The sequence below is a fragment of the Petaurus breviceps genome, unplaced genomic scaffold (assembly GCF_028583685.1).
Source record: "Petaurus breviceps papuanus isolate PSGF00001 unplaced genomic scaffold, PetGlider_PUasm1.0 181, whole genome shotgun sequence".
Lineage (NCBI taxonomy): Eukaryota > Metazoa > Chordata > Mammalia > Diprotodontia > Petauridae > Petaurus > Petaurus breviceps.
The window spans coordinates 18,207,775-18,233,339 of NW_027185784.1; the positions used below are offsets into that span (position 1 = coordinate 18,207,775).

The window sequence follows — 25,565 nt, forward strand, 5'->3', positions numbered from 1 at the left end:
GAAAAGCAACAGCAGGAGCCCCGAACAACAAATACTCGTTGGATTTGACAAGATGCAAACTGCAGAGAGGGTCGAGTGTGTCTCCCTCATTCCAATGGAGCTCCCTGAGGGCGGTTTCCTCCTCCGTAAAAGGATAAGGCAAGCTCTAGTGTAGTCCAGTGTAGTCATTTGGTACTCGCCGGTCACCCGGATTCTTTCTGGACCTCTCGCCCTTCTCCCGACTTGGCTTGCAGCGCCGTCAAGGTGAGAAGCGCCCATCCGGGCCGAGGGCGGGCGGGACGGGGGCGGGGCTAGAGCAAGGCCAAGAAGGGGAGGGTTCCAAAGGGAGGCCCGTTGCTGGGGTAACCAGGAGTGTAGTCGCGCGCTCCCAGGGGAGCTGCCTCATAGCTCGGGCTCCAGATCCAGGGGCTGGGGTGGGAGCACAACAGCTACTCCCAGGGCAGGCCCAAGGGGTTGCTCCCAAAACTGTGAGGGACTGGCAGGTCAAGGCAGTCGGGCAGGGGACCGGGACCGAACTTGGAGTGAGAGGGCCGAAGAAGAGGCGAGGTGAGAACTGGAGGAGTGGACGCAGCAGGGCAGCCTCCTCGAGACCGCCTTCTCGCCTCGAGGCGTCTGGGGGCGGGGAGCCTGGCGGAGCCGCGTTCTCAGGGTCTCTGCGCAGGCGTGGCTGAGGACCGAGCTGGGTACCGAGCTGGGGGCAGGTGCTGGGCGCGCTTGTACCCGTGGTCGTCTCCCGCTTGAGGAAGCTCCCCTCTACCAGTGAAGGTCTTTGGAACACAGAGGTTGCCCTGGGTCCCCCAGTTTAATCCTAACCCCCCAAAAGTAGCCTTGAAGATGGGTCAGCCCCGTGTTGTCTAGGGGCTGACACGCCCCGCTCCCTTACCATCCGTTTTGTGTATTTCTCCTGGGGACCAGGGTTTCCCTAGTTAATTTAAATGAGGGATATTAATACACCAAATTACTTAAGTTCTGCGAAGTTTGGGTAACGAGAAGGGACCTTAAAGGTCATCGAGGCCAACCCATTCATTTGACAGATGAAGAAACTTTTGTCCAGAGATTTGAATTGACTTGGCAGAAGCCCATTGGATATCGCCTTTTCACTGTCAGCCTTGCAAACTGTGCTTTTTTGTGTTTTTGCAAGACTATACAAATCAGCAACGAGCCGTGGGACACAGTAGTCTTGGAGTTACCAGAGGGAGGAAGACGGGAGTTCTGATCCCATCTCCAGCACTTACTGGCTGGGTGATTATGGGCAAGTCATTTCATCGATGTCTGCCTCAATTTCCTCAACTGTAAAATGCGAATAATAGTAACACCCACCTCCCGCGGTTATTTTCAGGAGCAAATGAGATAATATTTGCCAAGCTCTTAGCACATTACATAGTAGGCACTTAATAAATGCTTGTTTCCTTCCTTCCAATCATTGTCATTCTCCCCAAACTGAAGTTTCAGCTCAATAGCTAACTTTTTGTCCAGGCCTTTTCTTACTAGTAGTAGAGCTTGTTTTGCAAATTTCTCAGGCTCCTTAATGGAATTCCTGACCTGGGCTAGACCAAGTACTAAAACACAATCACTAATTTCCCGAAGAGGAGAACAAAAGTCACTGAATATCAAAAATAAAATTTCCTACTATCCATCCTTCCCATTGCTTAATAGCAAAGATATCCTCTAATAAAACATAAGGAAACTTGAAGTGTAGGGAAGAACAGAAGGCTGCAGAGACACTTTGATCATTCTGTTTCCACTCTTTTCACAGTTATGGAATGCTAAAATAGTTATGAGGTGCAGCTGTCACAAATGAGTAAGCAACTGATGGAGGTGAGTATCTGAGCACAGTGAAAACTGGAAGAGATATCAGTGTTGGAATGCTGAAACGTGTTAAGGTGTTAGAGGAACAACAGACGCAGAACAAATCAAGTAGATTGAATCTATGGATCTAAGAAGCCAGAAAGCAACCACAGTGTATTTCCTTTTAATCTTAAAATGGAATATAGCTGTAAGATAGACATGAGAATCTTTGGAAAATTTCCTATATCTTAAGATTGTATTCCTTTGCTATACTGATAAATACTGTAAAACTTTGACCAACCTCAATACTTAACAGAAGAATAGACTGTTTTGATGAATGCATTTTCTGATTGATTAAAATATATAGTATTAATATAATTTTCTGTATTTTATATTAATATAAATGTGATTTATTATTTGATGATTCAGCATATTGTAATGGTTTAAAGTTATCATTTTGGACATATTCTTGTTGTGTATATATATATAAAGATAAGGTGTGAGAGATTGGGGAGAATCCAAGATTTTTCCAAAGAAATTGCTTTTCCAGTGCATCCCTGATATGAGCTTATTTGGTGTGATTTGCTTCTTTCCCCCATGCAGTTTTCCCTAGTTGAAGGGAAGAGAATTTCAGTTAATTTAATTTTTCAGTTATTTGCATTCTGATTAAGTGGATACTCAGTTTTCATTATTTAAGCATATTTAAAGGCACTAAAATAAGAATGTCCTGTTTACAATTTATATTATTTTAGTATTTATTATAATAAACACTTCTAGAGTTATAAAATAATTCCTTAGAAATTTTTTTGCAGTTTGCCTAAATGCAAAAAAAAGAAAATTTCAGGCTTGCACGTTGGGAAAAAATGTCAGAAGAGTCAGACAAAGATGAACTGCTTACAGACCGAACAACCAGTGATGAAGATGAGTTGGTATGTTTTCTTTTATGCTACTTGATTTTTGTAAAACTCCTTAATGTAGCCTGCAAATTCTGAGCTTAATTGTTTTTATGACTATTCTAGGATTCTTTATATGAAGCAGTGTATGTCATAAATATTAATGTAATTTAATATTTAAATTGTTAAAGAATGCCATATGTTGAAAATGATACATTCCAACCACATGGAATTTGCCCTGGCTAAGAAAAATTTAAATGAATCTGTGATCTCATCAATGTGGATTTTCCTTCCAGTGAAGTAGATCTTAACTCATCTATGTCTAAATATCCTATGTTCTTGAACTTTTGGCTATACCTTCACCACAGGCCCCTCTACCTACCCCCCCAATAATCTACTAGTGACCTGAATTAATGATGTTATCTTGATGCAGTATTTTATCTAAAAAATTCTAGTTCTTCATTAAGATGTAGGTATGAAATTATGATTTGTAATTCATATCCATTTATTTTATACATAAAGTTTTCATCTTACATATCATCATAATAGGTTTGCTCTGCCTTTGAGGTCACAGAGGACAAGGACTTAAATGGGGAAAGTAAAGAAACAAAAACATGACTTTCTTTTCTAATTATCTTAAACAGTTAAATGCATCTATTTTGCATTTCTAAGTGATTTACTTGACTCCATTAAATTAGAAATGATCTTGTAAATTGTGATTCTAAAGTAAACATGGAAAAAAATGTAAAATCTTTGTTTCCTTTGTAACTTTCTTCCTAATTTTAACCTTGTGATATATTTTGCCACCAACTTCCTTTAACTTTAGTCTGTGGGTGGCACATAGTCTTGGCAATATGTCAGACCCAAAGAACTCCCCAGTGACAGAATGCCATGTTCAAGGTGATTCAAATTCAGCTGCACTGCAGCCACTGGCACCTCAGTTAGTTCTTTGATTTCCACCTAGCAGCTACTATAGTAGGATTGGTGATACTTTTAGGTTTTTGGATTTGTTTATGTTTTAAAATAAATCTCTTGTTTTAGGATAATGATACCTTTGTGAAATTTGTAAGCGAAGATCTCCATCGGTGTGCACTGTTTACAGGTTTGAGCTCACACATTCACTCTTGATTCTCTTTATGATGACACTCTAAATTGGATGGAAGGTAGGAAGCTCTAGAGAAGTTCTAGCAATAGAGCATGTGGGGAGAATAAAAGGCAAAATGGGTGGGAAGGGAAAGAGAAATTTGAGATTCTTCTTCTTATGGCCTTATTGCCATGGTACAGTGGAAAGAACATTGGATTCAGAGTCAGTTAGAAGATCTGGGTTCAAATTTTCACTCTGTTTCTTTAGAGTTGGGTCTGTGTGATCTTGGTCACACACACACGTAGTCAAACATCTCTGGGCATTAGTTACCTTGTTTAAAATGAAGAGATTGCAAAAGATAATGCCTGAAGAACTTTTTTCCAGTTCTAAATCCTCCAATTCTATTACCATGCTAAATAAGAATATTTTATCGTGCAAATGCACTTTGTTTTAAGTAAACCTCAACATATGGAAATCTAAATTAAAAATAAAGTAAGAGTTGATTATTTTCTTTTTTAAAATAAACTATTCCTATATTGGTAGTTTGATTTAATTTACAAGATATCAGCTACACACATCTTTGTGGAGGTACATAATAGTAGTAGCTCACATTTTATGTAGGTTTTCTAATGCAGTGCTGCTTATGATTAATCCTTTGATTTTGTCTATAATGTTTTGCAAATTATCATGTCTCTCCACTTGGCAGAAACATTAAATTTTGCTGGCTGAGGCTGTATCTAGACCCTTTTGACTAATGACAGATGCCTGCTATAGTAACTTTTATATTATAAAGTATCCTAAGAAATAAAGAATGCTCCTAAAAAGTCTTAGTGCAGCTTTGAGATGAAAACTTTAATACTCTAATAACCAGAGTGAAAACAAATGTCTTTACTTTTATCCACATCCCAATTTTTAGTGTTAACAGATATTTTTTTAAACAGATCAGGGAACTACTGTGGTCTGCTGGGTAATCTTAATCTTTTTAATTTGTTGTTGATTTGACCTTTGCTCTAATCAGTGATCTCATTATACACATGATTCTGAAATGACTACCACTCACATTAGTAACAGATCTTTTAAGATGTTCTTGCCACATTCAATTACTTTTATTTATCTTCTTTAAGAGAATATATTCAGGCATGAGGCTTCTAAATAATTTACAAGCCTTTGGCCTCTTTCATTTAATCTCAGATGATATTTTGCAACACATTTTTTCCACCATCTTCCTCTGTCCTCACCTTTACTTTGAAGTCACTCAGTATTAAGGTATCTGTTGACTTGTTTTGGAAGACTTTATCAAATTCTTTGTGTCTAAACCAGACATTGGTGCATAAGCTATAGTTATCTTCATTGTGGTCTGTTTGTCACCCTTTATGGGCACTCAAGGTGAAAGGAGCAAGTGTTGTGAAAAATGTTCATGACATCATAGATCTATAACTAGAAGGTATCTCAGTCCATTCTGAGGTTCTGAACCATCTAGTCTAACACTTTCATTTTACAATTGAGGAAAGTGAGACCCTGGAAGATTAAGTGACTTTACAAGGTCACTCAGGTAGTAAACATCAGATGTAGAATCTGAACCCTGGTTGTCTGAGTACATAATCAGTGGTCTTCTTTCTACACAGTTGTTTTTCCTTGTCTTTGAGAGCTCTATTAAACCAGTACTGCCAAGATGTTCACTTCTCCAAGAGAATCTGTGAGACATACTTCCACTTAGCTGAAACTTCTTTTTGTCTTCTGGTTTTGTTTTTGAAAATGTCAATGGGGCATATTTCAGTTTCTTCAATAGTGTATCAATTTAGTCATTGGCCAAAGATTTCATAATAAGAGTACAGCAGTTAAATGAATGTCCCTAAATTTTCTGAAACTTCTAATTCATTCTGCATGTATATCTCTTATATGGATCATATTGGTTAGAGAATTAATCACCTAGTAGTCAACCTATTGATGATTATCCCCTCTCTACTTACCCGAACTGGTCTATAAATAGCAGATGCAGTCTTTCATGGGGACCACAGTTGAACTCTTTCCATCTTGATAGAATGTGCTAGAGCCTGCACTTTGTTGGAAAAACCATTGAAAAGCTTTGGTTACCTCCATACCACAATTAAGAATTTTCTGGAGGGGAAAAGTGAAACTACAGAAAAATTGACCCCAAAGCCAACTAAATCAGATCATCCTGTGAACATTTATATTATGTAAAATGGAAGTTACTAGCATTTTCATAGTGATCTCTCTTAATTCCCATTGAAAGTGGAGTTACCACATCTAAACTACAATCTTACCATATACAATATGAAGTGTGTGAAATAGAAGCACTTTAAGAAAATTAAGTTGGGAAGAGCTGTTGGATATGTCCAAATACAAATGAAATACGTATTGGAGAAGACAAAATTTAAAGGTACATGGGGATCAAGTGTCAAAGTATCTTAAAGAAGGGAAGATTATATTATTATAATGGTAGGCAAGAGGCAGTGAGCTTCTGAACCAAGGTGGTGGCCATGTGAGTAGAGAAGAGAAATGCAAGAGATGTTGCAGAGGTAGAAACAATAAAACTTGGGAATTGATTAGATATGAGGGGTGAAAGAGGGGATGAATCCAGGATGACTCCAAGGTTACATATTTAGATGGCCTCAGCAGAAATGGGGACCTCTAGAACAGGTATATAGGTGTTGGGGATAGATTAGTTACATTTTAGACATTCTAAGATGGAGAATTTGCTGAGACATCCAGGTGGGAATATATAAGAGGTAATTGGAAGTACCTGGCGTTGAGAAGAAGATCAGGGCTGTATGTCAAGATTTAAGGGTCATCTGTGTGAAGTTAATTAATTCCATGGGAACTAATGAGTTCTCAGTCACTCCTAGATCCTGACAGTAATTATTTGTAGCAATGTGGCTATCCCCTCTGGGAACTACCCCTCCTCCCACCATCTGCCAATGTGTGAGTGTAGGTTTAGGTGATCAAGCCAAGCAAGAAATAGAAAAGAAAAGGGAAATCCCTGGTCCATGTTATAAATCTCCTCATGCATCTCTGAATTCTTCATGTTCATCATTTCCTAATAATGTAATAATATCACACTAAATTAATGTACCATAATTTATTCAGCCATTACATAGACAACAGGCACCTACATTCCAATTCTCAGCCATCACATAAAGTGTTACCATATTTTTGTGTATATGGGACCTTTCTGCCTTTGACCTCCTTGGTATATATGACTATCAGTGGACTCTGAATCAAAGGCATGGATATTTTAAACATACTTTAAGCATAATTCCAAATTGCTTTTTAGAATTGTTAGACTAGTTTGTAGCTCCAACAATTGAGCATTTGTCTTGAGCTACTAGATGCATAATAGAGTGCTGGACCTGGTGTCAGGAAGGTTCATCTTCTTGAATTCAAATCTGGTCTCAGATACTATGTGACCCTTGGCAAATCACTTAACCCTGTTTGCCTCAGTTTCCTCATCACTAAAATGAACTGGAGAAGGAAATGGCAAACCATTCCAATGTCTTTGCCAAGAAAACCCCAAATGGGGTCATGAAGAGTTGGACATGACTAAAATGACTGAACAACAACAATAGCTTTCTGTGAACTGGAGAGTTTGTTTAAAGACAGGATACCATTGCCGTTGTAAAGACAGATGGGAAGAAAATATGGGAAAGGTGGAAGATGATGAGCTTTATGGAAATAGAGAGCTAATCTTAGCAAGGGAGGACACGTCTTTGTTATGACCAGGAAGAGGAATGGTAGAACTAGAGTAGAGAAAGACATATTTAGGGATCAAGAAAGGGCTGATGGCCTTGATCTCAAGTAGGATTTGAAGCAAAAGATGGGAGCAGGATCAGGAATGTGAGGATAACAGAAGAAGCCTGGAAAAACTATTATGGGAGTGTGCTAGAGATAAAAGGAATGACCAAATAGCAGCAAAATCAAATAGCATAAATTGATATTAGATAATGTTAATATACAGTGTGGTAACCTGGAGGCAGTGTGACATAGTGGAAATACCCTTGGATTTAGAGTCAGAGGACCTGGGTTCCAATCTCATTTCTTTCACTTACTAACTGTGTGACCTTAGGCAAACCATGTAACTCCTCTGGGCCTGTTTCCTCATATGTAAAATTAAGGGGTTGGACTAGATGACTTATACTGTCCCTTCCAATGAATAACACAGTTATGTGATTCTCCAGCAACACTCGGAAGTCCTCTTCCAGAATGGAGAATGTAGTTCATGGGAGTGGTTCCTGATTGAGGATTAGTACAACTGAAAGTTAAGGGGCTGAGATAATCTAATATGAGTTAAGGCTTCATTGACGAGACTGACCTTGTATTAAAGGGAGTAAAGTTAATAAATTGGCACTAATGAATTGAGAGGTGTTAAGAGATTGGAGAACTAGGATGGGAGACTAGAGGGAGGTGAAGAAGTAGAAGACAAAATGAAAGTATCTGAAATAGAGAGATTGAGTTTGATATTTCAGAATTTCAGGATATGGCCACCATTGGTTTGTGGCTGATGCAGAGAAGAGAAGACTGAATGTGATTCATACTCTTCACTGGGGCATTGATTAGGTTGCATCAGCACCTTAACTGCACTGGGATTTTAGGGGGCATTTCCCTTTTGAAGGTGCCCAGTCTCCAGCCAGAAATACAACTTTTCAGTTGTTTGCATTTTAATTTTTCCATTAACTAGATATGGGGCCACAGTTATACAAAATACCTGCAGTTTGTCTTATCTTTTTTTAATAGTAGACAAATTTTATATAGCACTTTAAAGTTTGCAAAATGCTTCACTTATCATTATCATATTTTTGAGGCAGTTATACAAAGCTTTATGGAAACTTGCTGGGCCAAAGATATATTAAAAGGCTGGAAAGAATTGAGGGAAAGGAAAGATAAGAACTTTCTCTCCCGGACTTGACTTTTATGCTTGTTCAGATTTATTTCCATGGGGGATATAAAGCATTTTGGAACCTTTGATAAGACTTGCACAAATCTGTGGGGTTCTTTTAATAGAGTCCTCCTAAATTTAGATGGGGGCACGTGGTTCCTATGAGGAAATAGTTCAACATCACATGAATTTTCTGATGTCAAGTCAGAGTGAAGTGTTGTAAGAGATACTGCCTTTGGTGACCAGGAAATACAAGTTGAAAAAAAACCAACCAAATGTAAACCTGAGGGCACAATGTTAGGCATATGTTATAAATGCCTTGGTGCCTGTGGTGAAGAATTGTCTTATGGAGGAAAGGAAACACCCATTCTAGTCCACCATGGTTCTGAGTTACAGACAAGACCTATTACAGGAGAAAAACTGCAAGGGATTTTTCCTTAGTCCAAATAATAGTGTATCTGGACCTTACTTTTCTAAAAGGGATGTCGCAAAAGGCCTCCGATTTCTGTCAAACAGCAATGACAGAATCCATTCTTCTTACAATGAGGAAATAGCACCTCAAATGAAGACCATGCCTGAAGCCAAAAGCTGGTGGCAGAAAGTTCTACAAAGAGGTGCCCAAAGAAACCACACCTGCTGATGTCCAACACAGCAATGTCAACAGAGACCATTATTACTACACGTCCAGCAGATAATCGACATGAATTTCTTAAGTACCTACTACAACCTAGACATTGGGTATACAAAGAGCAAGATGAAATGATCCCTGCCCTCTAGAGCTCATTCTGTTTAAGGGGTACAACATATACACATACAAACAATTCAAAATATAGACAAAGAAAAAGCAAGGTGATTTGGGGACGACGGGAGCCATGTCACACAAGATGATCAAGGAGTATGTATGGCATGAGAAGTGCCATCACTTCACTGAAGATATATTTCTAAAAAGTTGTATGTAGATAGAATTTTAGAATTAAAATTATATTTAAAATAAAATGATACTTTGCTATATATAGGGATTCCATTGTTTTATTGTGTGCTGTTTATAATATGAGAAAACAGGAAAAACAATCTATAGTTAAGCTCCTTACACTTCTGCTCCATTATCAAATGGCATTTACATCCTTTTCATTTCTCCTTGATTCCAATATCCTAATTTTCTAACAAAACCAATTCAAATTTTGAAGCTACAACAAAAACTAAAGAACACACAAAAAGATCAAGGGGGCTGTGAGGAAGAAAAAGGAAGAGTTATGTGCCTGATTTCTTTTCACCTGCAATTTCACTATGGAAAAGCAGATTATCAGTTCATTTTCATTTTTGTAGTAATAATAGTTCACATTCATATAAGCATTAAAGTTTGCAAAGCACTTTATGTCCAATATCTCCTGAGTCTTAAAATAACCCTGCAAGAAAAGTGCAAACATTCCCACCTGGCCCCCATTTTACAGATGTGGAAACAGGCTGACAGGTTACATGACTTGCCCAGGGTCTCCTAGCTAATAAAGGTAAGTATAAAGTGGTCTTAAGTCGAGGTCTTCTTGTCTCTGAATCCAGCACTCTATCCATAAAACTTTGCTGACTCTTCTGGAACATCCAGACTAAGAATGTAATTTCTAGTAAATTTATTTATTTTACCATAATTCCATTACACCATAACTGGGATGCTGGTAATAAAATTATTTTTCCTATATTAAGTTTGCTTAAAATTAGGTACCAAAAAAGTATTACTTGGTAATAAAAGGTGTTATGCAAATGCTAAATAATTTTTAATAATTTTGGTAGAGGAAAAAAATGTTTAATGAATTCAAATGATGTTGAAGAAACAAAGGAAACTTAAAACATGAACACTTTTTGATTTTGTGTTTTTTGCCCCCAATCAGCCCCTTTGCTTGCATTTGCCTTCCAACAGATGCTACTGGTGACCAATCTTTACCTCGAACAACACAGATTTTGTTGGAATATCATCTAGGGAGATGGGTCCCACGTCTTCGTGAGCCCCGAGACTTATATGGTGTCTCTTCATCTGGACCACTGAGTCAAACACGATGGCCATGCCACTGTGAAGTGGTTGAAGAGAAAATCCTGCACATTGGTATGTCCTTATCAGCTGCATTTAGGATATAGAGCATAGCAATTATTTTGCCAATCTAAGGAGACTGATTACCAGAAAAGGAATTGGGAAGCTTCAGCCACCTCTGGATGTAGGACTTAAAAACGTGAAAGGAATTTGGTTATCCTGCATATTTGCAACCATCAGTGCTGTGTTCTGTATTAGCCCGATCAATACTCCACTCCATAACCCCACACCCCGACACCCTCACTGCACGGATAGAAACTCAGCCATAATATTTGAGTGTTACATGGTCCCCCTCTGATCCAGCCAACATCCAATAAATTCATCTCTGAGACAGGTACAGGGGTGTGATGAGAACTTTTAGAGCTTTGACTAACAATCTAGAGAAGTTAGCTTCCCTACTTAAGGCTTTCTCTTTTCACATTCTTTCCCCTTATTCTCTAAACATTAATGTTTGTGTTCTAAGACAAATGCTTTTCTTGCTAGACCAGTCAATAATACTATAGAGCTTTGGAAAGTGATAGTTCAATCACAACATTCCTTCTTTTTACCATATATAAAGGCTAATATGTCCAATGCTAACACATAAAGGATAGTGCTATACAAAGTATCATTGGGTGTATGGTCTCATGCATTATGAATGATAGCTGATTTTACTGGTGCTCCTAGTTCCCCAGCTAATGAAGTAGGTTCATACCAAAAGAAAAACATTTGAACTTATTACAGTAATTATTTTCACACAAATGGATACTTGTAAAGGGCTTTCAAATAGTATTATTAAGTGGATTGAATATCTCGTACTCTTGCTTCATGCAGAACCCAATTTAACCAACTATTTTTACATGATAATTTTGTTGTATATTTGAAAGGAATAGCAAGTTATACATGGTAAATTTGCATTTTATGTACAATTATCTTTTTTAAATTATACTATATTATGGAAATGTTTATTATTCCATAGATTAAAAATAAAACAAAAAATTAATATATTTGATTTCTCCCAATTGCAAGTTAAAACAACTTTTTAAATATTTTTAATAAAGTTTTTACTTCCAAATTCGATCCCTCCCTCCCCTCCCCACTTTGAAGTGGTAATCAGTCAGATATAGGTTATACATATGCAGTCATATACAACATTTCCATATTAGCAATTTTGTACAAGAAGACTCAAAAGGAAAGGAATGAAAGAAAGTGAAACACAAAGTGCTTCAGTCTGTACTCAACCATTATCAGTTCTTTCTCTACAGGTTGATAGTATGCTTCATCATTAGTCCTCTAGTATTATGTTGGATCATTGTATTGCTGAGAATAGCCAAGTCATTTGTAGTTCTTCATCAAACAATATTGCTGTTACTGTGTACAATGTTCTGGTTTTGTTCACTTTGCTTCAACTCGTGTAAGTTCAAGTTTTTCTGAAATCATCCTACTCATCCCTTATAGCACAATAATATTCCATCACATTCATATACCACAGGTTGTTTAGCCATTTCCCAATGGATGGGCATCCCTTCAATTTCCAATTCTTAGACACCACAAAAAGAGCTGCATTTTGTACAAATAGGTTCTTTTCCCTTTTTTATGTTTTTGAGATATAGACCTGGAAGTGGTGTTACTCTAGGGTATGCACAGTTTAATAGCACTTTTGGGCATGGTTCCAAATTGCTCTCCAGAATGGTTGGATCAGTTCACAACTCCACCAACAGTGCATTAGTGTCCTAGTTTTCCCACATCCCCTCCAACATCCATCATTTTCCTTTTTTGTCATATTAGCCAATCAGATAGGTGTGAGGTGTTACCTCAGAGTTATTTTAATTTGCATTTCTCTAATCAATAGTGATTTAGAGCATTTTTCATATGACTATAAATAGTTTTGATTTCTTTGTCTGAAAACTGCCTGTTCTTATCCTTTGATCATTTATCAGTTGGGGAATGACGTTAATTTTTATTAATTCGACTTAATGTGGAAATCAGAAATACTTTTTAAAAAATTCCCCCAGTTTTCTGCTTTCCTTTTAATTTTGGTTACATTGGTTTTGTTTGTGCAAAAACTTTAATTTTATATAATAAAAATGATCTGTTTTACATTTTGTAATGCTCTTTCTATTTTTTTTTTTTTGGTCCTAAATTTGTTCTTTATCCATAGAGCTGACAAATAGACTATTCCATGCTCTCTTAATTTGCCTATGGTGTCACCCTTTATGTGTAAATCATGTACCCATTTTGACCTTATCTTGGCATATGGTATGAGATGTTGGTCTTTACCTAGTTTCTGCCATATCTGGAGGTAATAGGCAGCCACTGTAATTTACTGAGTAAAAGGGGTGGGGGTGAAGGGAGGCATGTTTACATGATCAGACCTACATTTTAGAAAAATCATTTTAGTGGTTATAGACTTAACCATCACAAAAACAAATATTTAAGTTCACAAAGAAGAATAAAAAGTAAGATTACATAGGTAATCATAAATGTTTTTTAATTTTATTATAAAAATAGAATATTAAGGTTAAATATTAAATTAATAAAACTTAATTTAAATATTAAATTTTATGACATTTACAAAATTGTTCTGTCCTTTACCATGTATTTTTGGGTTTTTTAAATTTAATCATTTTGTTCCAAACTTAAATTTTGTTCTGAATGTCAAATAAGATGAACATTTCCATATACAAATTAGAACATAAAGATTGAATGTAAAACAGTGAATTTCTATTACATGTTGTTTGATTTTTTATTTAAGTATAAAATAAATTCAAATGTAACTTTCAAACCTGTCCTGTTTATCAGTGTTTCTTTTTAGACTTTACTCAGTTCTTTTCTCAGCATTTAAATATTTCAATGACTTTATTTCTTTTTCTTTTTTATAATCTTATCGGTACTACTACTACTGCCCTACAATTAAAGAAAAAAAGAGAAACAAAATACTTGTAATAAATATGGATAGTCAAGCAAAACAAATTCCCACACTGGCTGTGTACAAATATGTGTGCCTGGTTCTACATCTTGAGTCCATCACCTCTCTGTCAGGAAGTAAATGGAATGTTTCATCATTGGCCATCTGGAATTGTGACTGGAATTTTATTGTTCAGGATTCTTAATTCTTTCAAAGTTGTTTTTCTTCACAAACATTCTTATTATATAAATTGTTCTCTGAATTCTTTTTACTTTAATATGCATCAGTTCATACAAGTCTTCCCAGATTTCTCTGAAACCAACCCTGTCATTGTTACTACACAATGATATCTCCTGTATATCATAATTTGTTTGTCATTCCTCAGTTGATAGGCATCATTTTACTTTGTTTCTAGTTCTTTGCTAAAACTAAAAGAACTACTGTAAATATGTTGTACATATTGATCCTATTCCTCTTTGATCTTTTTGGTGTATTATTTTAGAAGTAGTATCAGTGGGTCAAAAGGCATGAGCAATTTAGTGACTTTAGCAATGTCACCATACCTTACTTTCCAGAATGGTGAGATCAGTTAATAGCTGCACCAACAGTGCAGTAGTATGCCTCTTTTCCCATGGCCCCTTTGCCATTTCCCCCCCCCTTTTTTTTTCATTTTTGCCTATCTGATGTATAGGAGATAGCACCTTGAAGTTTTTAAACGTTTATTTCTCTTATTAGTAATTTGGGGCATTATTCATATGGCAGCTGCTAGCTTGTATTTATTTCTTTGAGCACTACATGTTCATATCCTTTGACTATTCAGCTATTGGAGAATGTCTCTTGTTTTTATATACAAGATGTCCCAAAAGTCTTAGTACAGTTTTAAGCTACTGGAGCTTAAAACTCTGTATTTGAATAAGTTTCTTATGTATCTTATATGTCGCACCTTTATCAGAAAAATTGCTGCAAAGATTTTTTCCTAGATGACTTTCCCTTTTAATTTCAACTGCCTTGATTTTATTTGGCAAAATCTTTTTAAAATTTATATACCGAACATTGTCCATTTTATCTTATGTGATCTTCCCTCTCCCTTATTTGGTCATGAACTCTTCTCTGTCCATAGTTATGAAAGATATTTCTTTCCTTTCTCCTCTAACTTGTTTACACTGATTTTTTTCTATATTTAAGTCATATTTACTGAACTTTGTCTTGCTATATAATGTGAGGTGTTAGTCTAAACCTAATTTCTGCTAGACTACTCTTCCAGTTTTTGCAGCGATTTCTCATTGATTCCTTCTCCTCTCCTCTCCCTTCCAAATACTGAGTCCTTAGTCCCATAGCTGGGATCTTTAGGTTTATTGAACATTATGCTATGACACTTATTAACTACTGTATTGTTTACCTAATCTGTACCATTAGTTAACTTTTCTATTTCTAAAATATCAAATAGTTTTGGTGATTTCTTCTTTATGGTATAGTCTGATATCTAGTGTTTGATGTGCAGCGCTTAGCACAGTACCTGGCACATAGTAGACAATAAGTGTATTGACAATTGGTTTATTGGTGTTAAGCTCCCTTATTAGAAAGGGGAAAGACTGTGTGCAAGGAAACCAATTAGGAGGCTATAGTTGTGGTCCAGTTGAGAAGTGAAGAGGCTCAAGTTAGGGTGGTTGAAGTGTGAATAGAGAGATGAATGCAAGAAATATAAAATTACTTTGTATTTATTTTGTATAAATTTTGTATTGATATTTGTGTGAATACTGTTTTCCCCAGTAGAATGCAAGTTCCATGAAAATACTGTTCTTAGGATCCTTCCATTTCTCATGAGCTGACTCACTGCAATAGGATTCTAAATATCCTATCTCTGACTTCTTTGAAGTCTAAAGTATACATCATGTTATGCTAGTGTTCCCTTTCTTATCTATCACTTACTCAAGACATCATGGTCACTATCTTCCTCTGACTCAAAGCCATTGATTCTTCCACTGCTTCTCTTATCAGGCCTGAATAGTACTGCTTATCATTTCTTCTACCTTCTGAAGTAAATATGAAATTTCCAGCAAAATATTTCAAGAATTTATCAGCTACCCTGCTTTTAGCAGGAAGAAACATCCATCAGATATCAAAAAAGTTGAAGTTCCCTGTAACAACTATGTCCTGTCTCTATGCTAGCTTAGTGATCTGATCCCTTTTAGCCAGGTAGAACAAGTCTCATTTCTCTGCTATATGACCACAGTGCAGATATTTGAAGATTTCTCTTCCTCCAAAATTATTCTCTTCTCCATGTCAAATATGCTCAGTTCCTTCAGCCTGTTCTCCTCAAGACCCCTTTTCAAGTCTCCCCAGTGTCCTGATTCCTTTCTTCTGGGTTTACTTTACTTTGTCTTCTAAAATGTGGCTCCCCAAACAGAATATATATTTCAGATTTAGTCTAATAAGAACAAAATCTGTCAGTGCTCTTACCTCCTTCACCCTGGCCTCTATATTTGCTTATGCCTAAGATCACATCACCCCACAATACCCCCCTGCCCTTACTAAGGCATAAAGGAGTTCTGATCTGCATCGGGTGAGAGAAAACCCACATGATGAAATCATAGAACCTTGAAGTGCTGAATTAAGGTCACATACGATACTTTAGCTGTCATATCGTTCAGCTGACTCACATTGAGTTTGCAATCCAGTAAAAATCATAAAGTCATGTTTTTTGTTTCCACATGAACTTTACTTAGATATATTTCCCACATATACATGCCATCTTTTAATTTTACAGTTTATTTTTAAACCCAGTATCCAAACTTAAACATATCTCCAATCATCTAGTTAAACTCTAGAAACATATCTTCTTTTGCAGATTGTGCTCCTCCCTTCCTTGAGCCATTGTATGTCTCAACAGGTGATGAATTGGAACCCCTTTATCCAGACTCTACTCAAGGCACTGTGGTTTATCTTGGTAATGATGGTAGGTATGTACTTAGAAGTATATTGTGCAGTAACTTGGATAGCTGATTTCATCTCATCTTTTATTTTGCTATTCATGCCTGCAATTACAAAAATTAATTACTAGGCTTGCCCCCAGTATGGGATTCACTTCATCCAGGTATTAATAGAATGCTAATTACAAAGTAGAAATATGCCTTACTTTATGCAAAAATCATTCATAGAATCATAAACTTGTAACATTAGTCCTGACGTTGGAGATTATCTAGTCCAGAGATGGGGAACCTGTAGCTTCAAGGCCACATGTGGCCCCCTAGGTCTTCAGGTGTGGCCCTTTGAATGAATTTCAACTTCACAGAACAGATCTCCTTAGTAAAAGGATTTGTTCTGTAAAACTTAAACACAATCAAAAGGCTGCACCCAAGGACCTCTAAGACCACAGGTTCCTTGAGGAACAGGTTGAGGCCACAGGTTCCCTACCTCTGTTCTAGTCCAATGCCTTCATTTTACAAATGAGGAAAATGAGGCCTAGAAAGATGACTTATAACTTTATAGCACCTATAAAGTTAATAGCTGTATATCACTTGAAGAAATAGCACTATTATAATACTTGGAAATTATCTAACACAAATTTTGTTTTCCTATAAACCTACATAAACTTGCGGAGGTCAGCTCAATTAAGTTTAATTTACTACCACTGTAGTCCATCCTACTCAGGTCATTTTCCTTCTACCTGTTTTTTTAACTGTTTTTCACTGGTTCTCATGACCATCGGATGTTTTTCTTGGGCTGCCACCCTTTGAATAGAATTAATACAGTAACTTATAAATAATTTCTGTAGTGTTTCTAGAATCATAGAATTAGAGTTAGAGTAAATCTTAGAGGTCATCTAGCCTGACCTCTATGCAAAGCATGAATCCTGTATACAACATTCCTAATAAGTAGCCTATCAACCTTTTGTCAGAGTTTGCCAATGAAGGGAGCTCACAACCATCTAAGATAATCTATTTCATTTTTTAAACTGTACTAATTATAAGAAAACTTTGTGTTAAGCAGAAGTCTCTCTTCCTGTTATTTATACCCATTGGTCATACTTCTGACATTTGAGGTCAAAAAGGTTATATCTTAATCACATTTCTTATATTTGAAGGTATTTATCTTCAATATGTTTGGAAGCTTGATATATGAAGACATTTTTTCAATCAAGTTTTCCTTTTGAACTCAGATTTTCTGAGAGTCATGAAATCTTGACAGCCTATATCACAGGCTCACATGCTCCTTAAACATGGAAATATGTTTATAGTACAGTTTATAATTCTCTTATAATACAAGAAGTAGTTTACTAATGATCTTTTATAGTTATAGCACAAATTAATTTTATTCAAAGTGCAGAAAACTCAAGGAAGAGTAGCTGCTGAATAGAGAAGTGAGTGAAGAATAACTGTAGGTAAGGTGGAATAATGGAGGCACTGGCTAGCAATAGAACCTAATGGAGACTAATTTGTTGGAACAAAGAGGAAAGGAAAGGAAGCCCTCAAATGGTGGTAGGAAGGTCTTTTGTAGAATAAAATTCCTATTGTGCAAAAAGAATCACAGGTGTAAACTATCCCATTCTTAAATTCCTACCTCTTATATTAGGATATCATAAGCAGGACTTAATTGTATTTAGATTCTATAATATGGGCATCTAAAACATTGAGCATCTGGAACCTCAGATGAAAACACTGAAAGATTCAAAGATCACTGAATAAATTAATGGCAGGGTCAGCATTTTGAGTCTATCTGTCTCTCTGTGTATGTGTATGTCTCTCTCTCTTCCCCTCTCACAACTATAATTAAAACATAAACTTTGGAAAGGCCTCAAATTGAACTTTGAAATTTACAATTTAAAGTGGACCCAAAACTTTTATAAGTTAGCTTCTAGTTAAGAAACTATTTATATTTGCCTTACAAATAGATAATGAAATTTATTCAAGTCGAAAATATACAGAATTATACCAATAAACTCTTACAAAGTGGAATGGGACACCATAGCCTGTATATTAACCATGATCAATAGATTTCTGGATAATGAAGAATAATAAAGCCAGTAATGACTTTTTATTTCATTTCTTAAAGGATAAGATTTTTCCTCTGAATTCAATAAGATTGATGGTAATTATCATTTCCACTAAGTACCTATTCTTTATGATTAGCATTCAGTCTAGGGTTGAAGTCTCTCCTCTAACGTCCTTATGGTTTAATCCCTTCTGACAACAAAAGGACTTTATGGGTGCTTGGGAAAATTGCTTGTCAAAGATTGAATTCTTTCCCAAATGAGATCCCCCCTGCCCTGCAAGTGGCTAGTATATTGTAATATCTAAAGAAATCTTTCCCAAACTGTGTTCTGTAAACAAGAACAAAGTAGTCTAAGGTGCTTGCTTAATGGGCAAAAAAGTGTAATAGTATACAAGTATACTTACAAGCACATGTATGTCTGCATTAATTTCTAACCACCAAATGCTACTTTGGCTACATACAACCATATCTGAGAAAGACATGCAGGCTTTGGTATGCTGAGATCTGCTGCCTCCTTGTGGTTCCAGTACCTTTTTAAGTAAGAACTGCTGTCAGTTTCCTATGTCTTGTCTATCCAGACCTAGGGACAGAGCTGGCTAGAGGCTGACAAGACTGTGGCTTCTAGTTCCATAAACTTTAGAAGGAAAAGGGACCACCGATGGAGCTGTTTGTAGCATCCTTCATTAATTTCTAAAAGTAGAAGGGAAAGTCATAGACACAGTCAGGAACTCCAGATTCCCCAGAGTTCTTATTTTTTGCCCATTTCCAGTGAGTCTTTGTGCTCTGTCAAAACTCCTTTTTGTTCTTGCCCTCAAGGGGCTCACATTCTACTAAGGGGGATATTGGGCAAATAACTATGCATACAGAAGACATACACAGTGTAAATGGGAAGTAATCTCAGAGGAAAAACATTAGCAATATAGACGGGGGTGAGGACCAAGAAAGGTCTCCTGCACAAGGTGGGATTTTAGCTTAGTCTTTAAGGAAACCATAGGAACTTGGCATAGGGGTGAGGAGGAGGAATATTCCAAGCATAAGGAACAACTATTACAAATGCAGAGAGGCAGGAGATGGAGTGTCCTATTAGAGAAATGGCAAGTAGGCTAATGTAGCTGGGAGGGGAGAGTAAGACTGGAAAGGTAAATTGGGGTCAGATTATAAAAGGTTTTAAAAACTAAAGGGAGGATTTTGTATTTGATACTGGGTGTAACAGGGAGTCATTGTTGCTTATTGAGAAGGGTGATAACATGATTAGACTTACATTTTATGAAAATCACTTTGGCAGTTGAGTGGAGGTTGAAAAGGGACTTAAGGCAGGGAGTCCAACCAGAAGACTTTTGCAGTATGTAAGTAATATGTGGTGAGGGCCTTAATCAGGGTAATAGCTTCATGAGAAGAGAAAAGGGTATGTATATGAGAGATATTGTAAAGATAGAAATGACAAAATTTGACAGCAGATTGGATATGTGAGGTAAGTGAGCTGAGATATAGAAGTCATATAGTCTTTATCCTTGAAAAAATTTGTCATTTGCATAAGGTTTTCTTTTTAAAGTTTCCCAATCCTAGTTAATTTCAGCAAAAGATATTTAACTAATTCTTTATTTTATTTAATATTTTTCCCAATTACATGCAAAAACAATTTTAATATTCTTTTTCAAATTTTGAGTTCCAAATTCTTTTCCTCCTTCCCTTCCCCCCATTGAAAAGGGAAGCAGTTTGACATAGTATATATTGATATAGTACATACTATACATGTGTAGTTATGCCAAACATATTTCCATGTAAGTCATTCTGTGAAAGAAAATACAGATAAAAAACAAGAAAAATTAAGAAAGTAAATAGAAAGTATCTTTGATCTGCATTCAGGCTCTAGCAGTTTTTTCTCTGGAGATGGACAGCACCTTTCATCATGAGTCCTACAGAATTGTCTTAGGTCATTGTATTGCTGAGGATAGCTAAATTATTCATAGTAGATCATTGTATAGTATTGCTGTTACTATGTACAGTGTTCTCCTGGTTCTGCTCATTTCACTTTACATCAGTTCATGTAAGTCCTCCCATGTTTTTCTGAGAGCATCTAGCTCATCATTTCTTAAAGCACAATAGTATTACATCACAATCATATACAACAACTTGTTTCCCCAATTGATGGACATTCCCTTAATTTCCAGTTCTTTGTCACCACTAAAAGAGCTGCTATGATATTTTTGTACATGTAGGTCCTTTTCCTTTTTGTTTTTTTTATCTCTTTCAGATACAGACCTAGGAGTGGTTTTGCTTGGTAAAAGGGTATGAAAGGTTTTATAGCCATTTGGGCATAGTTCCAAATTGCTCTCCTATTTAACTAGATTTTCAATGAGTCATTTAATTAGAATTAAATGTTTGACCATAGTAGGGAAGTAAGTTTCTTGAGAGCAGGGAGTATTTTAAAAGGTTTTGTCTTTTTATTCCAAGCTCCTACTTAGCACAAGACTTTATACTTAGTAGGTACTTAGTAGGTGCTTGTTGAATTGAATTACTGTTACTTCTTTTAAAAATTACTCTGGAAGTTCAGAAAAGAGGTTAAAAAATTCAAGGGGCACCAAAAGGAAATACCAGACAATCAGGGCAACTTTGAAAGTTATTCAGAGGTGTCAAATTCCTGGCCTTCTGTCCTCAAGTGGCAAAACTATCTGGGAAAGAAGCTGATTAAAATGTAGTTGGAAAATGCTTAACAAGTAATAACAATAACATAACACAGATAATGATAATTTGTGGTTTTCTAAGTCAATATATGCTCTAGAATATGTTTCTATACAAGCTTGACAGCACTAAACTATATTATATACTTGAAAGCAAGTTCTACATTATAGAGATCCACAGTTCCATGTAACATTTTCTTTTTATATTCTACTTTTTGTTTTACTCTTTATATGAAAATGCTAATTTCATTTATTTGTTATTTAAGAAAATGAAATTTAGAGTATACTGCTCACTAAGAAAATTACTAATAAATTACTAATGAAATTATCTCAACAATGTCCAACTTGATTTTAAATATGTTTAATAGTTAACTTGGGCAGGTAGATAGCACAGTGAATAGAGTTCCAGTTCTGGAGTCAGGAAGATGGCTCATCTTCGTGAGTTCAAATTTGGCCTCAGATTCTTCCCAGCTATGTGACCCTGGGCAAGTCGCTTAACTCTGCCTCAGTTCCTCATCTGTAAAAACAAACTGGAGAAGAAATGGCAAACCATTCCAGTATTTTTGCCAAGAAGACCCTAATGGGGTTCATGTCCAAAGAGTGAGACACAAATGAAATGACTAACTTGGAATTTCCATGCATTATTTAAAGAAAGCCTGATAAATATTAGAGAAGAAAATTTGGGGAAATAACTGTTTCTCTCAGGTTGTTTTTTTTTTCTTTTTTAAGCTCTCCAAACTTGAGAGATCTGAAGAATTGGGAGTAGACACACAGGAAAAATGTATATAATGATGATGATGATGATGATGATAAAGATTGAAGGATAAAACTTTTAGTAGTACTTAATTCTTTAGGTATATGAAGCTATGTTATTCAGAAGATGTTAAGCCATTTTTCTTTTTTATGATAACAGAACAAGAAAAAAAGCTTAAATTGCAGTAAGAGGGATTTAAATTGGACGTGAGTAAAAACTTGGTGATGATGAAGCTTATAATATGTTAAGATAGGTTCTTGAGAAAGGTGAGTTTTTCTTGACAGTGTTAAAAGAAAATATTTAGGCCTTTGCCCTCAATAATGAAACAAACTCAGGCAGAGAATTAAAAGGAGTTACTGTGGTACTAAAGGCAAAACCTTGTTGAATGCAGTCAGGCAAGGAAATTCAAACCTCATACTGTTTGGAAAGACAAGCCTGATAGTACATGTTTTGAAAAGGGGAAGGGCCATTGCATCTCAGCTCCTCCCCCATTGCTGCATCATAGGGAAATGAGATTAGAGATAAGGGGCTGGGATGAAAGTGCATGTGGTGGGGCGAGTAAGAGCGCCAGCACCAGCCCTGGCGTTGGGAGACCAGGGATCAGTTCTGGCCTCAGATACTTGGCACCCACACAAAATAACTGGCTGTGTAACCTTGAGCAAGTTACTTAACCCCAATTGCTTTAAAAAAAAAAGTGCATGTGACTATGTGCTCACTAGCAGGTGATACAAAAGACAGATGGGATCAAAGTATATTCCATCTCTCCCAAAAACTGGTTGACACATATCCTGGGAGACAAGCAAGACTTGGAAACAATGGGGTCATTTGAACTGTCTCAGCAAAACTTCAATAATTCTCTTTCTGTGTTGCTAACTATACTCATGGTGCAACACCGCAGTTGGACCTATATATGTGCTCCATTGGCTTGGGGATCAGTTCTTAACATGAAGGGAGCCACTGTAAACATAAACAGCATACAGTCCTTATGAAGACACACAAGGGAGAACCCATACATAGACACTTTAGCCAGTGAAAAGCTCTATATATCAAAGCATCTGTAGTTCATAGACTTTGGCATTTCAGTACAGCCACTCTACAAGTACTCATGTGTGCAAATGGTGCCCACTTTCACCCTCCTTTTTATCACAATTCCCCTCCAAGAGGAGTTTAACTCTTGATAAGAAAGGCTGTTAGAGATTACACAAAGGGCTTCTGCATATACACCATGGGCAAACCATAACCAGCAAATGTATAGTACAAGGACCTTAGTTCCTACAGTACTATCAGTCCAAGCAGAAATGTTAAGCAGTTTACAAAACAGTTAACAGGTCCATAACATGCACACAACTAATATAACCAGCAAAATTAAAATAGGAGAATGAAGAAACCCAATATAGCAGTAGATTTAGGGGTGTCAAGGCCTTTGGCAGGGTCCATGATCTTCAGGGGTCAGGCAAATACTTCCATGCATCTCTCAAAAGGCTACACGTGGATTAGGGCAGACCCATCTTCGGGTCTTAGGTTACTTGTGAAGAACCTCTAGGTAATGCTGCTAAAACCATCTAGTGATAAAACTTAGTATAATTTAGTAAACCATAACAAAATGTAATCAGATTGACCTTCTAGTAGTTCACGTGGTGAAAACTCTTTTGGACTTTATGGAAGTAATTCTAATAACAATAGGGCACTAAGAACACCACCAAATTATGAACCCATAATTCACCTGAAACTTAAGAGAATTTCAGTTTTTCACATAGCACTTGCACCTTCTACCTTCACCCAAACCTTGTGTCTGATGTGGACAATACCATCAATAGACTGAAAGAGGCATTTAAAAATTTTTTAAATTTGTCCCTTAATACTATCAGACAAACTTCAAAATAGGAAAATGATGGCTTAAAATATCTTTACAAGTATTAATGCAGTTCTATATGTAAAATTCTTAATTCAGTTTTTTGAATTTATTTCTAAAACATACTCAAAATCAGTACATCCCATTTTGAAACATTTTAAAAGTTCATTTATACCCACACGCACATCCTAATCCTTAGATTTCTAACAGCTTAATCTTGTTTGTTTCTCAAAGTTTGCTACATCAGTAGAATTTTATTTTTAAAAAAACCACTTTTATGTCTTCACTCTATCCCTTTCTTTGAGGATATACATACTATCTTCCCATCCTGAAAGAGTGAAATATAACTATTAGCAGAGGGATGGCAAGCCTAAGAACTCATGTACTTTAGATGCTCAGGATATGGGGTTGACCACAAATTCTTTCATACTTATATCCTAGTATAGTAAATTGACTGTTTTAGTATTAACAGGCTAATTAATAGATTTTGTATTACAATGACAAAACTTCCACTGTTCACCTGCCATGATAATAGAAAGTTGTTATGAAAGGAAAAGGTAGGAACATGGTTATGATGATATCAACACTGACCTGACAAAAGCCATGACGGGGAAAATTCTCTTAGCTCTATTTGATTCCAGGTAAAAGTCATATTCAACAGATGTAATAGAGTTCCACATTTATCATACAATAATAAAAAGCCAGGGTTAAAATTAACCAGGTGGGAAAATTTCCTGTTCAGAAAGGAAATAGCACAATGAGAAACTAAGTCAAGAGGATCCTTCCTTTGCCTGCACAGGGTCCCCTCAACTTTTCCCAGGTACAGTACATGCCATCTCTCTCAACAGACTGCTGGCCTGTTCCAGCAGACTAATTGACACATACCTGGAAGATAAGCAAGAATGAAAACAATGGATTCACTTTTCACAAATATCAATAACAGGATTATTAGAATGATAGATTAGGGGAATGCTTTAAGGGTGATGGATTTGGATTTAGAGCCACAAGACCATAAATTTACATGTGGAGGAGACCTTAAAGATCATCAACTATAAACCACTCATTTTATAGATGAGGAGACTGAGGCTTGTAGAGGATAAATGACTTCTCCAAGCTCACATAGTAAATAGTAGAGCCAAGACTCCCATCCAAATCCTCTGACTCTAAATAAAATCACACTCAGCATTGTATCACTATATAATTGCAATTAAACAGTTTCATCTTATGCAAAAAAAAATGGATTAAACTACTGAACTTTGGTATGAGCATACCCTAAGAGTTTTGATAAGTAGATTGCTATCAGCCTGTAGAGCAGAGGCTCTCAAACTTTTTGGTCTCAGGTCCCTCTTACTCTATTAAAAATTACTGAGAACCCCAAAGAGCTTTTGTTTATGTAGTTTATATCTATCAATATTTAAACCATGTTAGAAATTTAAGCATACATTTTGAAAAATGTATTAATTCATTTAAAAATAACAACCTATTTCATGTAAACATAAGTGACATTTTAATGAAAATTAGCTCTATTTTCTAGTTAGTGGAGTGGTGTTATAATTGTAAGCTTTATATTGTTTGATGTTATAGTTTGAGATTATGATTATAATGGTAAGATTCCAATATGGAGTCACTTGTGGTCCTAATGCCCATAAAAGCTATAAAG

The 25,565-nt window shown here is 36.2% G+C and overlaps 1 protein-coding gene across 2 annotated transcripts in view; it reads left to right on the plus strand.

Moving 5' to 3' along the window:
- Positions 1–338: 338 nt before the first annotated feature.
- Positions 339–25,565, plus strand: part of AGBL3 (AGBL carboxypeptidase 3) — a 49,992-nt gene continuing 24,765 nt past the window's right edge. Inside the window, exons 1-7 of one of the 2 annotated variants that reach the window (XM_069087278.1) lie at positions 339–546; positions 1,757–1,818; positions 2,601–2,717; positions 3,723–3,783; positions 9,248–9,250; positions 10,572–10,754; positions 16,475–16,582. In XM_069087278.1, the coding sequence (XP_068943379.1) occupies positions 2,610–2,717; positions 3,723–3,783; positions 9,248–9,250; positions 10,572–10,754; positions 16,475–16,582 (463 nt within the window). In that variant the 5' untranslated portion in view covers positions 339–546; positions 1,757–1,818; positions 2,601–2,609. Of the gene's footprint in view, positions 547–1,756; positions 1,819–2,600; positions 2,718–3,722; positions 3,784–9,247; positions 9,251–10,571; positions 13,699–16,474; positions 16,583–25,565 lie in introns of those variants that run through there. The other variant, XM_069087279.1, reaches the window with a different exon arrangement.